At 46.7% G+C, this 21,162-nt stretch overlaps 1 protein-coding gene across 1 annotated transcript in view; it reads right to left on the bottom strand.

Annotated features, from left to right (window-relative positions):
- EIF2B5 (eukaryotic translation initiation factor 2B subunit epsilon) overlaps nucleotides 1–21,162 on the bottom strand; it is an 88,528-nt gene that overhangs the window by 41,917 nt on the left and 25,449 nt on the right. The window contains exons 7-8 of the mRNA XM_069212936.1: nucleotides 15,833–16,145; nucleotides 13,806–13,951 (exon numbers count right to left, since the gene is read on the bottom strand). Coding sequence (XP_069069037.1) covers nucleotides 13,806–13,951; nucleotides 15,833–16,145 — 459 coding nt within the window. The remainder of the gene's footprint in view (nucleotides 1–13,805; nucleotides 13,952–15,832; nucleotides 16,146–21,162) is intronic.

Below are 21,162 nucleotides of genomic sequence, written 5' to 3'. Positions count from 1 at the left end.
GGAAATCAACGCAGCGGCTGCCGTGAGGAAGAAAATTCCACGCACCGCCCACCGGAACTACGCGCAGCCGGACAACAAGCCCAGGATTCCACACACAGACCCCGGGGCGTCTGAAAACCCCGCGACCAACAGAGGAGACTGTCCGCGCACCGGAAATTGACCCAACGTCTTCCCCGCGTGAAAAATAACGACACAAGTCCGTGTGTGAAGGGGCGAAACCGACGCACACACCATTTTCCAAGCATCTCCTCCTCTGCGGAGATTTTTCTCTCCAAACCAGGTACTTTGTGCTTGAAAGAGACTTTGTTTGCTTTTTAAAGACTTAAGACACTTCATATCACTTTTCAGTGATATCTCTACAATTTCTTATTGCATCTTTTATCGTTTTGAACTGCAAATATCCAGATAAAATATTATATATTTTTCCAAACACTGTGTGGTGTATTTTTGTGGTGCTATATTGTGTTATATTATGATTTATTGCACAAATACTTTACACATTGCCTTCTAAGTTAAGCCTGACTGCTCAGTGCCAAGCTACCACAGGGTGGACACAGGATAATTTGGATTGTGTGTGACTTACCCTGACTAGAGAGAGGGTCCTTGCTTGGATGGGGGTAACCTGACTGCCAACCAAAGACCCCATTTCTAACACTGGTGATCAGCAGTGAGGATAGGACTTGTATTTGTGCAGTGACATACAGTAGCTAAGTATTTCACTACCTACCCACAGTTGAAGGTCAACTTGATTTTTATATTCCTTTCTGCAATTTCATTTTTCCTGACAATTTTTTGACCAAAATCCTCACTCAACATGTCTCTGGCTGGGTCTCAAGCAGGAAATTTTGACCTAGCCCTGTTGGAGACATACACTGTCAAACAGCTGAAAAGGTTCTGCAGGGAGATGGGAGTACCCACCCAAGGTGCCTCCACAAAGGAGGAATTTCAACAGGCGCTGAGGGCCTGGGCAGAAGCCCATTCAGAGGAGGGTGCTGAGGAGGAAGGGGAGCCAGAAGATGGCCCCCCAGAGGATTTATTGCCATCAGTGGATGTTACCACTGCAACTGTGCCCCCTGCAAAACCAGGGAGCAGTGTCTCTAATCAAAGCCTGACCGCAGAGGAAAGGAGAGAGGAGAGAGAGTTTCAGTTGCAAATGGCAAGGCTAAAAATTGAGGCTCAACAGGAGGAAAGGAGGGCAGAGAGAGACACCAAGCAAGCTGAGGCTGAAAGAGCAGCCAAACGGATTGAGGCTGAAAGAGCAGCCAAACAGATGGAAGCTGAAAGAGCTGAAGCTGCAGCTGAGAGAGCTTTGCCTGAAAAGAAACTATTGTTGGCTCATGAACTGAGTCTCAAGGAGCTGGAGATCAAGGCAAGACAGTCCGAGTCCAGCAGTAATGGTGGCAGCATACAGACAGGACCTGCTGGAAAGAAGAAGGTTTGTATACTCCAAAATGTGGGGCCCAGTTTTGTGGTGGGAGATGACATAGATAAATGGCTAGCTGCTTATGAAGTTGCACTAAGGGCTCATGAGGTTCCTGAAGGGCAATGGGGTACAGCTATGTGGGGTTATGTGCCACCATTGGGGAGGGACACACTTCTCACATTGGATATAAAGGATCAAAACACATACCCACTTCAGAAAGCCATTTTACTTGCCAAGTTTGGGCTGACCCCTGAGGGATACCGTCAGAGGTTCAGGGACAGCACCAAACAATCCACACAAACATGGGTAGATTTCTTTGACTTTTCCAGTAAGGCACTGAATGGATGTGGGTGGGGCAGCAAAGTAGATGATTACAAAGGGTTATATGACTTGATTCTGAGAGAGCATATACTAAGTATTTATTTTACAGAGTTGCACCAGCACTTGGTAGATAGTAAGCTGACTGATCCCAGGAAGCTCGCTGAGGAGGCTGACCTCTGGGTTAGCACCAGTGTCCAAAAAGGTATCTGGGAGTGACCCAGAGAAGGGTGATTCCGGTTCAGCCCGACAGAGTGAGGGGGAGGTTAGAGATGACCCAGACAAGTCCCAGAGTAAGGGGGGAGGAAAGGGGTCCCATGCCCCGTCTGAGAAACAGGGTGGTGGTTCTGGGGGGCAGTGGCCCAAAGCATTCCATTCCCAACCCCGCCGTTTTGAGTGTTCCCAGCTAGGACACAGGAAGGGAGACTCTGTCTGTCCAAAGAAATCACCCAGTATTGGGACCTCCACAGGGGTGGCCCATGTGGCCTTAGGGGAAAGTAGTCCCCAGGGGCAGGTCGTAGACAATGTCTTCATCTCCTTTAGTTGGGAGGTGGACTCAGAGGGTAAACTGGTGATCCCGGAGGGTGGGAGTCGTCACTTCCACCAGGTGAGAGTGAATGGGGTCCCAGTCACCGCTCTGAGAGACACAGGGAGTAGTCTTACCATGATTGTGGAGAGACTAGTGTCACCAGAGCAGTACACCGGACAGGTGTGTAGAGTGACTCCAGCCATTGGAGAAGATTTCTTCCGCCCCATTGCCCGGGTGTCCCTAGAGTGGGAGATGACCCAGAGGCGGGTCATAGTTAGTCCCCAGCTGCCCACTGACTGCATTCTGGGGAATGAGTTTATCCTAGTGTCAGGAGAGCTGAGAGGGTTGACCCCTAAGGGTGCCCTGACTGTTCAGATGTCTGGCAGTACCACTCCCCAGAGAAGGGTATGTGAGCCCAGATGTGGAGGCACAGTGAGGAAGGACTCACCCTTGTCCTCTGTTCAACCTCAGGATACAGACCCTGGGCTGAGTGACCGGTATCAGGGACCCACCCCTGAACTGGTCAGAATGTGGAATGGGTGCAAGACCCCTGGGGCTACTGCCCCCCATTTTGGGATGCTTCAGGAGCCCCTTGGGAGCTCCCTACCAGACCCCCAGCTGGAGGAGAAGCTCATCCAACTGCCCCTCTCAGGGTCTCCACTTAGCAGTGGATGGTCTGGGGCCTGGCTCATGACACTGACAGCTCTCAGTAGCGTCTGCTGGTTTCTGTCCTTATGGGCAGAGTTTTCCCTGGGTTGGGGCCAGAAGTCAGACCCAAGGAATGGAACGGGCCACATCACTTTGTTGGCCATGATGGTACTGTCTGCATACTGGGATGCATCTGTGAGCATGTTAAAATTAGGAGCTTCACAGGTGGGGGTTCTCAAGTGATGAGAAGGGTTCCCCATGGGCCAGTTCAGTGGCCCCGGAGAGTATAGACAAAGAAGCCTCACTGAGTTCAGAAAGGCGGAGAACTGACAAGTGCCCCTGCAGTAGTGGGCCATTGTCCATGTTCTGTCGCCTTAAGCAGGGAAGTCCATCAGAGTGTTGATTAGTCTACCCTGGCTTTAGGCTGGAAGGGGGATATGTTGGAAATGGCCCTTCTGCAGGGTATACCTAGACTTTTTGCCTTCCTCCTCTTTTTCTGACCTCATTTTTGCTGGTTTTTAGACTCTGCACACTTTACCACTGCTAACCAGTGCTAAAGTGCATATGCGCTCTCCCTTTAAACATGGTAACATTGGATCATACCCAATTGGACTATTTAATTTACCTATAAGTCCCTAGTAAGGTGCACTGTATGTGCCCAGGGCCTGTAGATTAAATGCTACTAGTGGGCCTGCAGCACTGGTTGTGCCACCCACTTTAGTAGCCCCTTTAACTTGTCTCAGGCCTGCCCTTGGAAGGCCTGTGTGTGCAGTTTCACTGCCACTTCGACTTGGCATTTAAAAGTACTGGCCATGCCTAAAACTCCCCTTTTTCTACATAAAAGTCACCCCTAATGTGTGCCCTAGGTAACCCCTAGAGCAGGGTGCTGTGTGGGTAAAAGGCAGCACATGTACCTGCGTAGTTTACATGTCCTGGTAGTGTAAAACTCCTAAATTCGTTTTTACACTACTGTGAGGCCTGCTCCTTTCATAGGCTAACATTGGGGCTGCCCTCATACATTGTTGAAGTGGTAGCTGCTGATCTGAAAGGAGTAGGAAGGCCATATTTAGTATGGCCAGAATGGTAATACAAAATCCTGCTGACTGGTGAAGTTGGATTCAATATTACTATTTTAGAAATGCCACTTTTAGAAAGTGAGCATTTCTCTGCACTTAAATCTTTCTGTGCCTTACAATCCACGTCTGGCTGGGTTTAGTTGACAGCTCCTTGTGCATTCACTCAGACACCCCAAACACAGGGTACTCAGCCTCACTTGCATACATATGCATTTTGTATGGGTCTTCCTGGGCTGGGAGGGTGGAGGGCCTGCTCTCACACAAAGGACTGCCACACACCTCTACTGGGACCCTGGCAGACAGGATTGAACTGAAAGGGGACCTGGTGCACTTCTAAGCCACTCTTTGAAGTCTCCCCACTTCAAAGGCACATTTGGGTATAAAACAGGGCCTCTGCCCTACCACCTCAGACACTTCCTGGAGAAGAAAACTTGTAACCAGAACCTGCATCCTGCCAAGAAGAACTGCCTGGCTGCCCAAAGGACTCACCTGACTGCTTTCTACAAAGGACTGCTGCCTTGCTGTTGCCCTGCTGCCTTGCTGAACTCTTGCCTTGCTGCAGAAGTGCTCTCCAAGGGCTTGGATAGAGCTTGCCTCCTGTTCCCTGAACTCTTAGGACCAAAAAGACTTCTTTCTTTCAACTGGACTCCTTGTGTGGCGAAAAATTAGACGCACAGCTTGTTCCGCGGTGAAAAATTCACTGCACGCCGACCCAGGACGGCGCCGCTTGACTTCGCAAGGAAAAGATCGATGCGGCACCTGTGGTGCGACCGGAACTTCGACGAACGGCCCGCCTGGACAACGCCGCCCGACTTCCAGAGAGGAAATCGACGCAGCGCCTGCTGCGAGAAGAAGATTCCACGCACCGCCCCCCGGAACGACGCGCACCCGGACAACAAGCCCAGGATTCCACGCACAGACCCCGGGGCGTCTGAAAACCCCGCAACCCACAGAGGAGACTGTCCGCGCACCGGAAATCGACGCAACGTCTTCCCCGTGTGAAAAATAACAACTCAAGTCTGTGTGTGAAGGGGAGAGACCGACGCACACACCATTTTCCATGCATCTCCTCCTCTGCGGACATTTTTCACTCCAAACCAGGTACTTTGTGCTTGAAAGAGACTGTTTGCTTTTTTAAGACTTAAGACACTTCAAATCACTTTTCAGTGACATCTCTACAATTTCTTATTGCATCTTTTATCGTTTTGACCTGCAAATATCCAGATAAATATTTTTCCAAACACTGTGTGGTGTATTTTTGTGGGGCTATATTGTGTTATTGTATGATTTATTGCACAAATACTTTACACATTGCCTTCTAAGTTAAGCCTGACTGCTCAGTGCCAAGTGACCAGAGGGTGGGCACAGGATAATTTGGATTGTGTGTGACTTACCCGGACTAGAGTGAGGGTCCTTGCTTGGACAGACCCACTGAACTGGAAACGCTTGTTAAGTTTAAATGGGCATAATTGTGAACTGTTAAAGTCCATATTCTGCTGTAGAAAGGAATCCGTTTTTATGCATTTAAAAATGCTGTTTTGTTACCATTACATGAGATTCTCTGATGCAGAATTAAAGGTCGTGCACAGATTCAAATACATTGTGTTGGGCCACATGTGCAGTTACATCAGCCATCCTGGCCATGAGCATTCAAAGTTAGTAGCCTTTGTTGCCCCACTACGTCAACATTCCGGAACATTTTGGTAAGAGGCAAAGCAGAAGGCAACAGAGAAAACCTCTAGCTACCACTGCAGCAATACAGCCTTTTTCAAAACCTCAAATTGCATAGTATTCCATACCGGAGCTGGACACAATGTACTTTTATATAGTGGTTGCTAACATTTCACAACACTGTAAACAGAAGTTTCAATTACCAATAACATATGTTACCCAGATCATTTTTAAGCTATTAAAAGACCTAAACAGAAAGAAGTGACTGCCTGGACCACACTGTGGAAGTTGCAGTTTTAACATGGATCTCGCAACAAGCGCTCCATTCCCTGAGCTGAGCTATTTTAGAGGTTATGGTTTGCTTATTCTGGCAACCACATGACAAAAAGACCAAGTGGAAAGAACCACAAAAACAAAGACTCATCATAAACAGCAGAACCTTATTTGTCAGTGATGCTTTCTTACCATGAATCTATTGAGTTTCTAGAAAATGGAATTATTATAAAAATAAGCATTCTGGGGCTCCATATTAACAGACACAAACCTGGCCCCTTTCCTTGGTCTTTTGAACGGGGCCATACTAGCACCTATACCTATTTATAAGAAGTGGGAGAATGTGCAAACCCATGTAAATGTTATCACTCTTCACTACATTACTCATAGATACTCTGCAAGTCTATGTGATGGACTGGGTTAATTAGGAACGGATCTTGCGAAAACAAAACCAAAAGGGATTGACAGTGGACGCGGACTATGCACAATGCAGGTGACCCTGTCCTGTGAAGGAGTAGATTTTTGGACTGTGTATATTTCTTGACTTGCACCCCATTAATGGAACAAAATGTTAACCCCGGGTACACCTCATTCGATGATTGGCATATCAGAGGCAATGTACTAAGGGAGTTAGGTCAATGGTATCATGAAGTTGTAATGGCCAGTATTTAGCACTGCAGGAGTAAGGCAAGGTTGTGTTTTGGCCCTCCACTCTTCAACATTTTGATTGCTCATTTAGTTGAGGAGCAGGGACATTTTCCACAAAGGCTGGGAAGTGAAACCATATGAGCTGTGCTTTCAGCTGATGAAAACTAAAAAACAGTGATGAATGGAATGCTTGAATTGATCTCAGTCACTGCTAATTACTTGGGTCGTAATCCAGTTAATGTTTTATTTGCCCACCATTCAACTTCATGCAGAATCCAGACACTTGCAATCAGCTTTGGGCCACTCCAGTAGAACTGTCCAGCACAAACTGCACACCGGGCTCCCTTTGAAGGGGAACACAAGCAATCCCAGGGTGTTTCTGGCCTGTTTGGGGTTTATCAAAAGGGTGACGCTCGGTAACCAGGATTCCCAGATTTAGGGTGCCCAGCAAATTTCAGAACAATTAGTACATGTCCTGGTTTTTCAAAAGGGTGTCTAGTGAATGGAGAGGAAATCAGGTTCCAGTGTTGTAGTACAAAATTAGTTAGCAGTCCATAGCAGAAAGCAACTTACATTAACACAGAAAAATCCTGTACCAAAATTTCAATTATTTTTTTTTTGTGCCTCACTGTCTATGTTCTCTATGTTGGTGAGTGCTGTTAATGAAGTAATTCTATGCCTCCGGCTCGATGCAAACGCCAAGTCCTAATTTATCCGTGAAGTGTCCTGGTGTTTGGGTTACAGGACCTAGTCACCCTAACCTATGGCACATATAGTACTCAAGCTGCACCCTACTGATGAGACCCAAATAAGCTGAAACCAGTGTGAGATAGTTTACGTTGCCGTTCAGAGAATTGCACGCAGTTCGGAAAGCAGGGTTCCTATTGGAGCAGGGCTATGGTGGGTTTTCATATGGCTGCTTCCCGTCTGAGGTGCCAAAAAACAATACACAGGAATGCAGCCAATGTAATACCCAGGCTATGGGATTCATACAACCATTCCAACTATCACTTTGATTTCCTCATGATTTGCTGCTGATGACATGGTGGCGACAGAAACAACTTTGGTGATCCGACTGCCAATTTGGAGAGATACTGAACAGCCTCTGCGTGAAGGTGTAAAAACCCAAATTCATGTGTTTTGGTAAGCACGGGACCAGCTATAGATGTCACTTTCAAGCAGCCGAGGCAGGGATAGTCTCCAGTTACACCTACTCGGTAGTCTTAGTAGACCATAAACTAATCTGGAAACCCGTGGTGGTTACCAAGAGACAGTACTGCAACATTGGCATCTGGCTTAACTAAATTTATCAGATAATATAGGGGTAATTTAATCGAAAGAGGGACTTTGCAGAGAGCACCCTCTCTGTTATAGTCCGGTAGCTGTGCGACTGACCAGACAGATGTAATCTCTGATAAAGTAGAAGGCCCTATATGGTGGATTTTAGTGTGTGTCTCTTACGGAGGCGTTCATCATGAGCTCTCTCTCAAAACCTGGGTGGTATGCCAAAACATCTGGGCCAACCACAGAAGTCCACTTGCTTTTATTAAGGGAGAAAAAGAGATGGACATTGAAATATTTGAGATGGGATGCTAATCTAGAGCAAATTCCCTTGGAGTTTCTGGGTAATCTTGCCACAAGTGAGCTTTTCTACAAGGAGTATGCTCTAGATTAGCTGAATATCTGGGAGAAGCTGAATTTATATTGGTGGCCACAAACACTTCTATGTGCGGAGTGCTAGGGATTACAGTCATAAGCAACCACAGACTTAATTTGAGTGAAGCAAGACAGTTCTATGTATAAATTACAGGCTGGGCACACTCCATCCCAAGCATGGTGCAATATTCAGAAGGGGGACTACTTACACCGAATGTGCTTACTGGGGAACAAAACTGTATGACACATTGCTGTGGAGTGTATTGTGTTCCAAAGGGAAAGTGGTGGAAAGGTATACCTGCTGATCTCTGGTTTGAGTAATGAAACTATTGATCACTGGAAGTGTGTCAAAAACACCTTGGCCAATCTGCACAATAAGAACAATTGTACTCACTATATTACCTTTCCTAATCAAGACAACCTCTTGTCTCTTGGGACAGGAGGGAAGTAGGTCAGGTGGCGGGCAGGCCTATGTATTATGCAAATGCTACACTATGTAGGATGTTATTTTGTTAGTAAGGATATTTAATGTTAGGGTAACAGCTCTATTAAATAATGGATTTGTATGTTATCATAATGAACAAGATACATTTTATGCTATATATTATTTTTATATAAAAAGTACTTATTAATGTTTAAACTGTCAGTATGAGCAATACAATCAAACAGAATAAATAAGCAACCCAAAATCTATTGAGTCGAGAAAAAAAAAAAAACTATTCAATTCCAAGCCCAGAAAGTGATGACTATTACCTAGGTACTGACCCGAAATCTAGAACGAGTTGATGTCTACAATTCAAAACAAATGCTAAAATGGAGTGCCATCTTTTTCAGAGGTTTTACTTGATGCTCCAAAGATGCTCTGAATATGTTTCAGAATGAAAAACTTTAGATCTGGTACTTGATGGGGGTTTCTTTTGTAATTTAACAGCATGTACAGCACTTATACTAATGTGACTATTGTTTTAAAGTTAATCCTTCTAAAGTCACAACAATTTTTTTTAGCTGTCTGTGTAGCTACCCATTCGGCCCTGCCAGTGCTAAAGACAAACACCTGCCCATTTGCTAGATGCACTTTACGTTGTGGAATAGCCAGAGGCTAAAAGGTTTGAGTCTTCAGGAGTTTTCTGAAGGTGGTTTCGGGTTGGTCCAATCTGAGTTTAATGGGGAGGTAGTTCCATAACGTGGAGGCAAGATATGTGAAGGAGCGCCCACCGCATCTCACATTTCTAGACCAAAAAGACCTCCTGGGAATGTACGCAGTGAAGTTGCTGAATGAGCAGTGGTTTTTTCCATGTACTCCCCGGTGGGCAATGCACAAGGCCTTAAAGTGGATTCTTTTCTGCACTAGGAGCCAGCGCAGGGCAGCTAAGGCTGGAGCAGCCAAGTGGTGTTTCTGGGGTCTGAAGAGTCCGTGCAGTAGCATTCTGGATGACCTGTAGTCTCTTTTTAACATACTTGGGACTTCCCAGGAAGAGGGAGTTTCCATAATCGAGATAACGGTTGATCAGTCCCTGTATGACCACTCTCCTCCACAATGGTGGATGCCTTTCCTAAGTGTTCTCAGTATTCCAAAGCATGTCCCCGAGATATTCTTGGCTTGCGTTTCCAGTGACAGCTTCTCGTCTATCCAAAAACCTAGACTTTCACTGCATGAGTGGGCTGTGGGAGCTCACCAAGGTATTCTGTCCAAGATATTTAGAAGGTCCTGTTTTCCAGGAAGGCTGCAACCAGGTCAGGGCTGCCACTGATATTCCTGCTTCTTCCATCCTTTGAACGAGGATTGGATTCAAGGCAGTGTCAAAGGCTGTGCTGAAGTCTAACATTATCTTGGCTCCTGAGCCGCCTCGGTCTAGAATTGATGGAAGTTCCACTGTGGCTATCAGCAGAGCTATCTCAGAGCTACTGCCTTCCTGAAACGTCACTATGTGTGGTGGAGGACAGTGTGTGCTTCTAAAAAGCTAGAAAAGTGCTTATTAACGTCTTTCCCAAACACTTTGCTTGCTATGAGGAGGAGGGAAATGGGACATAGAATATTCTGCAAGGAGGGGATTGGATGAGGGCTTCTTCATGTGGGGTTTAATTAACTATGGCATGTTTCCATGTGGGAGGCACATTACCACTGGCCACGGAGTAATTAAGGATGTCTGTTAGAGTTGAGAGGTTGAGGTTCCTGCCTTTTGTCAGAATATCTGGGGGAGCTGGATCTAATGGTGAGCCAACGTTCTGTGTGTTCCTTATTTAGGGCGGGCAATGAGTTCAGCTTGGCTGTGGTAACTAATTCTACATGCAATGCGAGACTGGAGGCCACACTTATCAGCAGGGAGCTTAAGTTATTTTTTGTTATTAATGAAAGGGTTTGGGAACATTTTTACTATCCGTGTTAACCGGATGCTACTGGAGTTAGACTTACCTTGGATTTAAGGTGATCTTCTAGCTAAATGTCAGCTCGCAACAATAGGTTCAGCTGGTCTTGTTATAGGTTTATATTAGGGTCGAGCCTGCGTTGCATGCGCTCGCGCATGCGTATCGCAGCAAGACGCTTTAGTGTTCAGAAAAGGGCTCGGAGCCCTGTCGACGTCACATCAGTGTTTTTCATTGGTTCGTGGGCTTGCCTAATAAAATCTGCTTGCTTTCATTAGTCGAAGGCATGCACACGTCATGCCTTTTCCGGTGGCTAGCCCTCCTCGAGCGCATCGACCAAGTACAGAAAACATGCGAGGCTCGCTGTTTTCTGTCCGGCTCGTGGACTACTTTTTCTCTAATTTACTAGCGCGATTTCGCTTGGCAGAAGTCGAGCGCTTTACATAGTTAATTGCACTTTTTCGGGTTACGTACATAAATGCACTTTTGCCGATAGGTGAAAAGTCGGGTTAGGAGTTTACAACGCTATCAGCTCTAACATGAGCAAACGCGAGACCAGTTGCATTGCAAATGCTTGTTATCTTTGAGAGGTAGGTCAGCAAAAATGGACTATAGTGTACACTGTCTGGCAGTGAGCTTCCTCTGGATTCCCCGTGTGCACTGAACACTGATTCTCCAAGGTTAGAGCAGGTCATTCTAGTCTGGATGCCTCTAACTCCATTCATAAAGTACTTTTACCATTTAAAGGTAGATGTATCGCTTTACATACTTTCATTACACTTATGCTTAGAGTCTGGAATTCCTCACTTAAGCATGGAGTCTTAGATTCACTCCTGAAGCAACTCTGCCATGGTAGGTCACACCCAGCCACTCAACACACCCCACCCCCCTACAGCATCCCCACTGGATCTAACATATTCCTCAAGAGCCTTCCACTCTGCCAAACTGTTATATGTTTCCCACACATGTTCTATAATTGACTTTATTTTCCAGGTTATAACTAGGAAGGATGGCTCCTGTGTTAGTGAAGGCAATTAGAAACATTTCATATAATTTAAATTTGCAATCGCTTTAAACTAATTTTTAGCCTTCCTTAGTGAGTAAGCGGGGGCTGGTGCATGACCTCCCTATAGAGAGAGAGAGAGGGAGCCTCTTCTGGTACAATCCAACTCTTGGTAAGTACAGATAATGGAGTGGGAATCATCAGTAACATTCAAATTTTAATTACTGTACCCACAACAAAACAAGAAAACTCGACAAACCAGTGAGTCGGAGCACTGATGATAAAATAATACTTTTTTCCTACATGGATGCCAAGTTCATTATCACAATCTGCATTGGGCTTGAATAACCCATTACATCACATGGAGATTGTTACAAGGGGGACAAGTCTTCTGTGGTTCGGTATCCTTTCCCTGTATCTACATCCTGCTCTAAAAATATTATGCTGTACTTGAAACCTACCAAATACTTCCAGTCTTACTACCTTCCAATTTTAGCACAACCCTTCTACAACGAATGTGTCTACTAGTGGTGAAAACCACGCGTGCACTCTCTATCAGGATCTAAATGAGCTTTGAAGAATGTGTTTCCAAACATGTCAGAGCGGTACAGTCACAAAGCACTAGGGCCGACTCCTACACCTCTCTCCCTAGTGGTCAAGAGTGGTGCAAATAAAATCTCAGCACTGGACTGAAACCCGAGGGACACGTTTGGATATTGACTCACACTTGAAAGTTGGCCTAGTTAAGGACATCTTTGGATAAGGTTTGTACAGGCTATAGCATGTACAGGACCTGCAACAACATCACAAAAGCACTTTCAATTCCGCGGTCTTGCAATATAAGTAAGACTTGTGCCTTCGGTATCAAGACAATCCTTTCCATAATTGAGACACAAGCTGCAAAAGGATGCGGGGTTTCCCTACCAGAAACATGAAGCTTTCGAATGCGGGTAACTTACATTTAGTAATAAGGCCACGTCAAGCAACTCAAATGGTTGCCCGCAGATGGGAGACGAATGAAAGTCACTCTTACACCTAGTAATGACCAGGTTCGTTACTCATTTTTGAAAACACAGCAGCAGCCAGAAATGTGACTTCCAGGAATGTATATTACTATTTGTGTAACATAATTCCAGCATTAACTTTTTTTGGTAACAGTTTGTTTTGTCATTTGGAAATTATTACCCAAGGGATCTTTAAGAGAAAGCGAGCTTCCTTAGCTGTCTCCAAGCAACCCACTATTCCACTGCATTTGTTTCCCGCCAAAATCTGCCTGCTACCCTGCACCTGTTTACTATACACAACCCCATGCACAGCCCCCCTTTCACTCACTCATTCTTCTGGGTCATCGTCAAAGTGACTCTACTCCCATAGACCTCACTACCCACTCAAGATCATTAAAAAAAGCACCTCAATAATCCAAAGTGTGGTCAACACAGTATAAACTGCATCCTTCTAGGACCAATTGACCACGCTCTGCCCAAGAAAAGTGTAGTCTAAATATGTTAATATTTATGACGCTTGTTTCTGAAACTCATCTTCCTTTAAAATCAGCCGCATTGTTCACATCTCTATCTCCTGCATTGCTGGTATATGTTATGTGTCACAACTGACTGCCCTATGAACAGAGGCTGGTCTTTTGTACAAAATGGCTTAATTGCTATGGCTGCAAAATAAATACAGTATGAAATCCTAACATCCTTTAGCCAAGGCTTGCTATAGTTCTCTGAAAAATAAAATTCTGCCTAAGAAAGGGAAAATTAAAGACATAAGATTCCTAGGTGGGGCACAAACCATGGGAGAAACTTTGCCAGGAAATCCATGAAGTGAAGGATTTGGTATAGAAAATACGAACTACTTTAGGACACCCACAAACTGTTTGTGAGGCAAGCAATATTCAAAAGACTGAAATAGATTAAGTTATTTAATACATGTACATAATGGGAGTCATTTCAAGAAAATTATACAATAACAGTAGTACAACAAAGCATTCAGAAATAAAATAACACAAGAACATCTGAAAGGAAGTAAATGAGCTTCAAGAAGCCTTGTACTAAATGTTAGTTACTACATAAAAACAGTTTGTATTTATTGAAGGCCAATATCAGAAAATAAATACAATTGAAGAAACAAGCTCGGTAGGATCCTTTTGCCAAAAAGACGCACATCTAAAACTGGACTTTGAAAATAACTCACCTTGGAAGTCAAGACACAGCGAGGCATTAACTTAACTCCCTTCTTCACAAGAGCACCATCACAAACCAGCGACTGCGTGATAATAACGCCATCTTCCACGTGAACACCATCCCAGAGATGGGCACGATCCAAGATCACTTTATTACCTGGCAGAGAAAAAGAGTATAATTAACTGTAATGGAAAGCCAACCTGCTTCCTCCTTCCTTTCCCAGCCATCCTTGGTGAGGCATCTCTCCATAAAATTACTGCTTCACCAGGAAATCTTCTCTATTTCCAAATCAGCTCAGATTCCCCGCTGACACTACTCCTTTCCATTTAACTTGGTCTTCCTTGCTCGATATTACTCAATTCACGTTTTACCTTCCTTGGGAGCCATTCCTCCCTGGGTCTCTTGCTCTATCAATTGCTCACCTTATTGGGAGGTTCTACTCTCCTCCCCATACAACGTTTATTCTTCCCTTCTACAGATCAGAAGCTCACACTTCACAAACTGTGCTCATTCCCTCTATGTTCTCAGTCACCATGAGTTACAAATGCACCACAACCAATTATTTTTGTTTTAATGCTGGTCCTGTACACCGGCTTGAGGACTGGAATTCTGATTGTAATAACAAGCATTGGCAAAGTCAACAGGTCCCACCTTAGGGACCTACTGGCTCTAACGAGTTTACCTTCGCTGCATAGCATACCTGATGTTGAACAGCATCGCTAAAGTTAAAACATTTTTTTTTTTTTAAAAAGACATGCCTTTGACGCAGCTGTGTATGTCACTTTGTAAATGTGTGAACAACTCATGCACGGAACCAAAAAAAATGACGTGTTTTTTTTAAGCCACCGATCTGAGCTGGTATGTAACTAAAAAAAAAATGTGCTAAAGTGTTTTCTTCATAAGTGGACGGGGTGCTGAAGCAATAAAGCAGGAGCAACATGGGATGTGGAAGCAACACAGGGAAGGGCGGGGTATGAGGAAGTAACAGAGGTTGGGAGAAAGTAACAGGGTGCTGGTGGAGGAAGCAACAAGGGAGGGGGAGAAGGTGGGCACGAGTGGTGGGAAGCAACACTAAAGTCATGAGAAAAGTGGGGAGAAGCACATGGGCGAGTGCAACAGGGACTAGGAGAAGCACGCAGACAACGGAGTGCACCATCTAGTACAGAGGGAGAGAAGTACAAGAGGGAGGCAGCTCAAAAACACATGCACTCTCATGGAGTGCTTAACACAAAATAAAAAGGTAGCGCTCGAAAAGCAAGCAGTGAAAGCAGAGATGCCAACCAATCAATCAAAAGAGATGGTAAAGAGGAAACGCACCATGGGAGTGTCAAACAATACGGACAAATTAGGACACGAATAAGAAGCAGGCAGATGCATGAAAGGAAAGCTAACCAACTGTAAGAAACAGGTGGGCTCCTAACCCCTGTAGGTTATTGATAAGCCACAAAAGGTTTTGCAAAAAGACAGCAGATGAGCTGTCTAGTAGGTTCGACTTAAAAAATGAGGTCTTTAAAACACAGCTAACCATCCTGGAAAGGGGAATTAGCTGAGGCTGTTAAAAGGAGTAATCCAGATCTAACAACGGTGTTTCAATGTTTTAGAAAACTAGGTTATTATTTAAGGGGGCATAGCTTCAGGTCGGGGGGGGGGGGTTTGGGGTGTAGTGTTTGTGGTATTAGACACCCCCTTGATTAAAACATCTTCTGATAAATAGTTGGGTACCGGAGTTCCCAGGACACAATCTCGTCCTCTCTGTGTTTTGAAAGTCTTCAAAAATGTTGGTTATTTCCCAAATATTGTGTTTTCTCTCACTTGGCACTCCTACCAATTTGTGTTCCTCTACCTTTCCACTACCCCTTGAGCCCCCTTCATGTGCCCTGCTGGCCGTGTAATGTATTTCAACATTATGTGCCAACGTGATTGTTAGAGAATCTGACGCCCACACACCCCAATCTTACAGAGGAAGCTACGCCCCTGATTATTTATAGAGCTGCTGCTGGGAAGGCACCCAGAGGCTCTCCCAGGCCGCTGGCTCACCGATGCTGCAGTTCTGGCCGATGGTGCTGTTGGTGATGTAGCAGTCAGAGCCGATGACTGTCCCGTGTCCTACAAGCACGTTCTCATCCAGGACGCTGCCGTGGCCCAGGCTCACTCCGGCCCCGCGATAGATGTTGTGCCTGGAGTGCGTGTACCGCTGGGTCTCCTCGTCTGTCACATTCATCTCTGGGGTGATGGGGTACACCCAGCGCCGGATAATGTCAGAGCACACTGATTCATACATCAGGAGATTGGAAACCCGGGCACCATACTCCTCCGTTGTTACATACATGTGGATCTGGTTCCCTAAGATCTACACAGCACAAAACAAGTTTGAGAGAAAAGAAACATGAGCCATAACGTATTTCACTTTACTCTTGCACAGCAGAAACATCTCTTTCGCAATGATGTACTCTTACAAACTGGGAGTGTATCACATCTCGATACTGTATGCAGTGATTTTGCTACACACAACCATAAACCAACTCGTGCACAACTGCATATGACTTTCACAGCACACTGCATGCATGGCCTGCAGAATGTGCATGGATCTGTAAAAACAGCCACCAGCTGTCCTTCCTACAGTAGGCGCAATACCGTTCAATGCAGGACATGCAGTACACTGACTCACGTTAGGATAGTGACAGCAGGCGTACGAGCTGCTGTAGACTTACCATTTACCAGATGCCATTAATAACTGCATGGCCTGTGGCTCCAGTCTTTTATTCTATCCTTCATGCAAGGCCTGCAGCTCAGATCTTCTATTCTATCCTTCATGCAAGGGCGGCAGCTTCGGTCTTCTATTCTATCCTTCATGCAAGGTCTGCAGTTCCGATCTTCTATTCTATCCTTCATGCAAGGTCGGCAGCTTCGGTCTTCTATTCTATCCTTCATGCAAGGGCGGCAGCTTCGGTCTTCTATTCTTCATGCAACGCCTGCAGCTCCGGTCTTCTATTCTATCCTTCATGCAACGCCTGCAGCTCCGGTCTTCTATTCTATCCATCATGCAACGCCTGCAGCTCTGGTCTTCTATTGTGTTGCAGCCTGTTTGTCGCCCTTCATGCAAGGCCTGCAGCTCCGGTCTTCTATTGTGTTACAGCCTGTGTGTCGCCCTTCATGCAAGGCCTGCAGCTCCAGTCTTCTATTGTGTTACAGCCTGTGTGTCACCCTTCATGCAACGCCTGCAGCTCTGGTCTTCTATTCTATCCCTCATGCAAGGCCTGTAGCTCCAGTCTTCTATTGTGTTACAGCCTGTGTGTCACCCTTCATGCAACGCCTGCAGCTCTGGTCTTCTATTCTATCCTTCATGCAAGGCCTGTAGCTTCGGTCTTCTATTCTTCATGCAACGCCTGCAGCTCCGGTCTTCTATTCTATCCTTCATGCAACGCCTGCAGCTCTGGTCTTCTATTGTGTTGCAGCCTGTGTGTCGCCCTTCATGCAAGGCCTGCAGCTCCGGTCTTCTATTGTGTTACAGCCTGTGTGTCGCCCTTCATGCAAGGCCTGTAGCTCCGGTCTTCTATTGTGTTACAGCCTGTGTGTCGCCCTTCATGCAAGGCCTGTAGCTCCAGTTTTCGATTGGGTTACAGCTTGTGTGTCACCCTTCATGCAAGGCCTGTAGCTCCGGTCTTCTATTGTGTTACAGCCTGTGTGTCGCCCTTCATGCAAGGCCTGCAGCTCCAGTCTTCTATTGTGTTACAGCCTGTGTGTCACCCTTCATGCAACGCCTGCAGCTCTGGTCTTCTATTCTACCCTTCATGCAAGGCCTGTAGCTCCCGTCTTCTATTGTGTTACAGCCTGTGTGTCACTCTTCATGCAAGGCCTGCAGCTCCAGTCTTCTATTGTGTTACAGCCTGTTTGTCGCCTTTCATGCAAGGCCTGCAGCTTCAGTCTTCTATTGTGTTACAGCCTGTGTGTCACCCTTCATGCAAGGCCTGCAGCTTCGGTCTTCTATTGTGTCACAGCCTGTGTGTCACCCTTCATGCAACGCCTGCAGCTCTGTTCTTCTATTCCATCCTTCATGCAAGGCCTGTAGCTTCCGTCTTCTATTCTATTCTTCATGCAACGCCTGCAGCTCCGGTCTTCTATTCTATCCTTCATGCAACGCCTGCAGCTCTGGTCTTCTATTGTGTTGCAGTCTGTGTGTCGCCCTTCATGCAAGGCCTGCAGCTCTGGTCTTCTATTGTGTTACAGCCTGTGTGTCGCCCTTCATGCAAGGCCTGTAGCTCCGGTCTTCTATTGTGTTACAGCCTGTGTGTCGCCCTTCATGCAAGGCCTGCAGCTCCGGTCTTCTATTCTATCCTTCATGCAACGCCTGCAGCTCCGGTCTTCTATTCTATCCTTCATGCAAGGCCTGCAGCTCCGGTCTTCTATTCTATCCTTCATGCAAGGGCGGCAGCTTCGGTCTTCTATTCTATCCTTCATGCAAGGCCTGTAGCTTCGGTCTTCTATTCTATCCTTCATGCAAGGCCTGTAGCTTCGGTCTTCTATTCTTCATGCAACGCCTGCAGCTCCGGTCTTCTATTCTATCCTTCATGCAACGCCTGCAGCTCTGGTCTTCTATTGTGTTGCAGCCTGTTTGTCGCCCTTCATGCAAGGCCTGCAGCTCCGGTCTTCTATTGTGTTACAGCCTGTGTGTCGCCCTTCATGCAAGGCCTGCAGCTCCAGTCTTCTATTGTGTTACAGCCTGTGTGTCACCCTTCATGCAACGCCTGCAGCTCTGGTCTTCTATTCTATCCCTCATGCAAGGCCTGTAGCTCCAGTCTTCTATTGTGTTACAGCCTGTGTGTCACCCTTCATGCAACGCCTGCAGCTCTGGTCTTCTATTCTATCCTTCATGCAAGGCCTGTAGCTTCGGTCTTCTATTCTTCATGCAACGCCTGCAGCTCCGGTCTTCTATTCTATCCTTCATGCAAGGCCTGCAGCTCCGGTCTTCTATTGTGTTACAGCCTGTGTGTCGCCCTTCATGCAAGGCCTGTAGCTCCGGTCTTCTATTGTGTTACAGCCTGTGTGTCGCCCTTCATGCAAGGCCTGTAGCTCCGGTCTTCTATTGTGTTACAGCCTGTGTGTCGCCCTTCATGCAAGGCCTGTAGCTCCAGTTTTCGATTGGGTTACAGCTTGTGTGTCACCCTTCATGCAAGGCCTGTAGCTCCGATCTTCTATTGTGTTACAGCCTGTGTGTCGCCCTTCATGCAAGGCCTGCAGCTCCAGTCTTCTATTGTGTTACAGCCTGTGTGTCACCCTTCATACAACGCCTGCAGCTCTGGTCTTCTATTCTACCCTTCATGCAAGGCCTGTAGCTCCGGTCTTCTATTGTGTTACAGCCTGTGTGTCACTCTTCATGCAAGGCCTGCAGCTCCAGTCTTCTATTGTGTTACAGCCTGTTTGTCGCCTTTCATGCAAGGCCTGCAGCTTCAGTCTTCTATTGTGTTACAGCCTGTGTGTCACCCTTCATGCAAGGCCTGCAGCTTCGGTCTTCTATTGTGTCACAGCCTGTGTGTCACCCTTCATGCAACGCCTGCAGCTCTGTTCTTCTATTCCATCCTTCATGCAAGGCCTGTAGCTTCCGTCTTCTATTCTATTCTTCATGCAACGCCTGCAGCTCCGGTCTTCTATTCTATCCTTCATGCAACGCCTGCAGCTCTGGTCTTCTACTGTGTTGCAGCCTGTGTGTCGCCCTTCATGCAAGGCCTGCAGCTCTGGTCTTCTATTGTGTTACAGCCTGTGTGTCGCCCTTCATGCAAGGCCTGTAGCTCCGGTCTTCTATTGTGTTACAGCCTGTGTGTCACTCTTCATGCAAGGCCTGCAGCTCCAGTCTTCTATTGTATTACAGCCTGTGTGTCACCCTTCATGCAAGGCCTGCAGCTTCGGTCTTCTATTGTGTTACAGCCTGTGTGTCACCCTTCATGCAAGGCCTGTAGCTCCAGTCTTCAATTGTGTTACAGCGTGTGTGTCGCCCTTCATGCAAGGCCTGCAGCTCCGGTCTTCTATTGTGTTACAGCCTGTGTGTCACTCTTCATGCAAGGCCTGCAGCTCCAGTCTTCTATTGTGTTACAGCCTGTGTGTCACCCTTCATGCAAGGCCTGCAGCTTCGGTCTTCTATTGTGTTACAGCCTGTGTGTCGCCCTTCATGCAAGGCCTGCAGCTCCGGTCTTCTATTCTATCCCTCATGCAAGGCCTGTAGCTCCAGTCTTCTATTGTGTTACAGCCTGTGTGTCACCCTTCATGCAAGGCCTGCAGCTCCGGTCTTCTATTGTGTTACAGCCTGTGTGTCGCCCTTCATGCAAGGCCTGCAGCTCCGGTCCTCTATTCTATCGTTCATGCAAAGGCGGCAGCTTCGGTCCTCTATTGTGTTACAGCCTGTGTGTCACCCTTCATGCAAGGCCTGCAGCTTCGGTCTTCTATTGTGTCACAGCCTGTGTGTCGCCCTTCATGCAAGGCCTGCAGCTCTGGTCTTCTGTTTTATCCTTCATGCAAGGCCTGCAGCTCCGGTCTTCTATTCTATCCCTCATGCAAGGCCTGCAGCTCCAGTCTTCTATTCTATCCTTCATGCAACGCCTGCAGCTCCGGTCTTCTATTCTATCCTTCATGCAAGGGCGGCAGCTTCGGTCTTTTATTCTATCCTTCATGCAAGGCCTGCAGCTCCGGTCTTCTATTCTATCCTTCATGCAAGGCCTGCAGCTCCGGTCTTCTATTCTATCCCTCATGCAAGGCCTGTAGCTCTGGTCTTCTATTCTATCCTTCATGCAAGGCCTGCAGCTCTGGTCTTCTACTGTGTTGCAGCCTGTGTATCACCCTTCATGCAAGGCCTGCAGCTCCGGTCTTCTATTGTGTTACAGCCTGTGTGTCGCCCTTCATGCAACGCCTGCAGCTCTGGTCTTCTACTGTGTTGCAGCCTGTGTATCACCCTTCATGCAAGGCCTGCAGCTCCGGTCTTCTATTGTGTTACAGCCTGTGTGTCGCCCTTCATGCAACGCCTGCAGCTCTGGTCTTCTACTGTGTTGCAGCCTGTGTATCACCCTTCATGCAAGGCCTGCAGCTCCGGTCTTCTATTGTGTTACAGCCTGTGTGTCGCCCTTCATGCAACGCCTGCAGCTCTGGTCTTCTATTCTATCCTTCATGCAAGGCCTGCAGCGCTGTCCTCACACGCTCAGCAAGAGTACATGAAGGTGCAGCGATGCCCGCAGCACTACATCTCGATCAGGTTTCTGAACCACACACAGCACAACTAACAGCTCAAAGAATACCACATCAGTGGAATCAAGCGCTACAGAAATACTAGACTTTCCTGTTAACTACCGCATGGCACCAGGCTGTGGGGTAGGGTCTCGAGT

This window comes from Pleurodeles waltl, chromosome 11 (assembly GCF_031143425.1).
Source record: "Pleurodeles waltl isolate 20211129_DDA chromosome 11, aPleWal1.hap1.20221129, whole genome shotgun sequence".
Taxonomy (NCBI): domain Eukaryota; kingdom Metazoa; phylum Chordata; class Amphibia; order Caudata; family Salamandridae; genus Pleurodeles; species Pleurodeles waltl.
The sequence above is the reverse complement of the archived record's forward strand: the minus strand, read 5'-3'. Positions and strand labels throughout refer to the sequence as shown.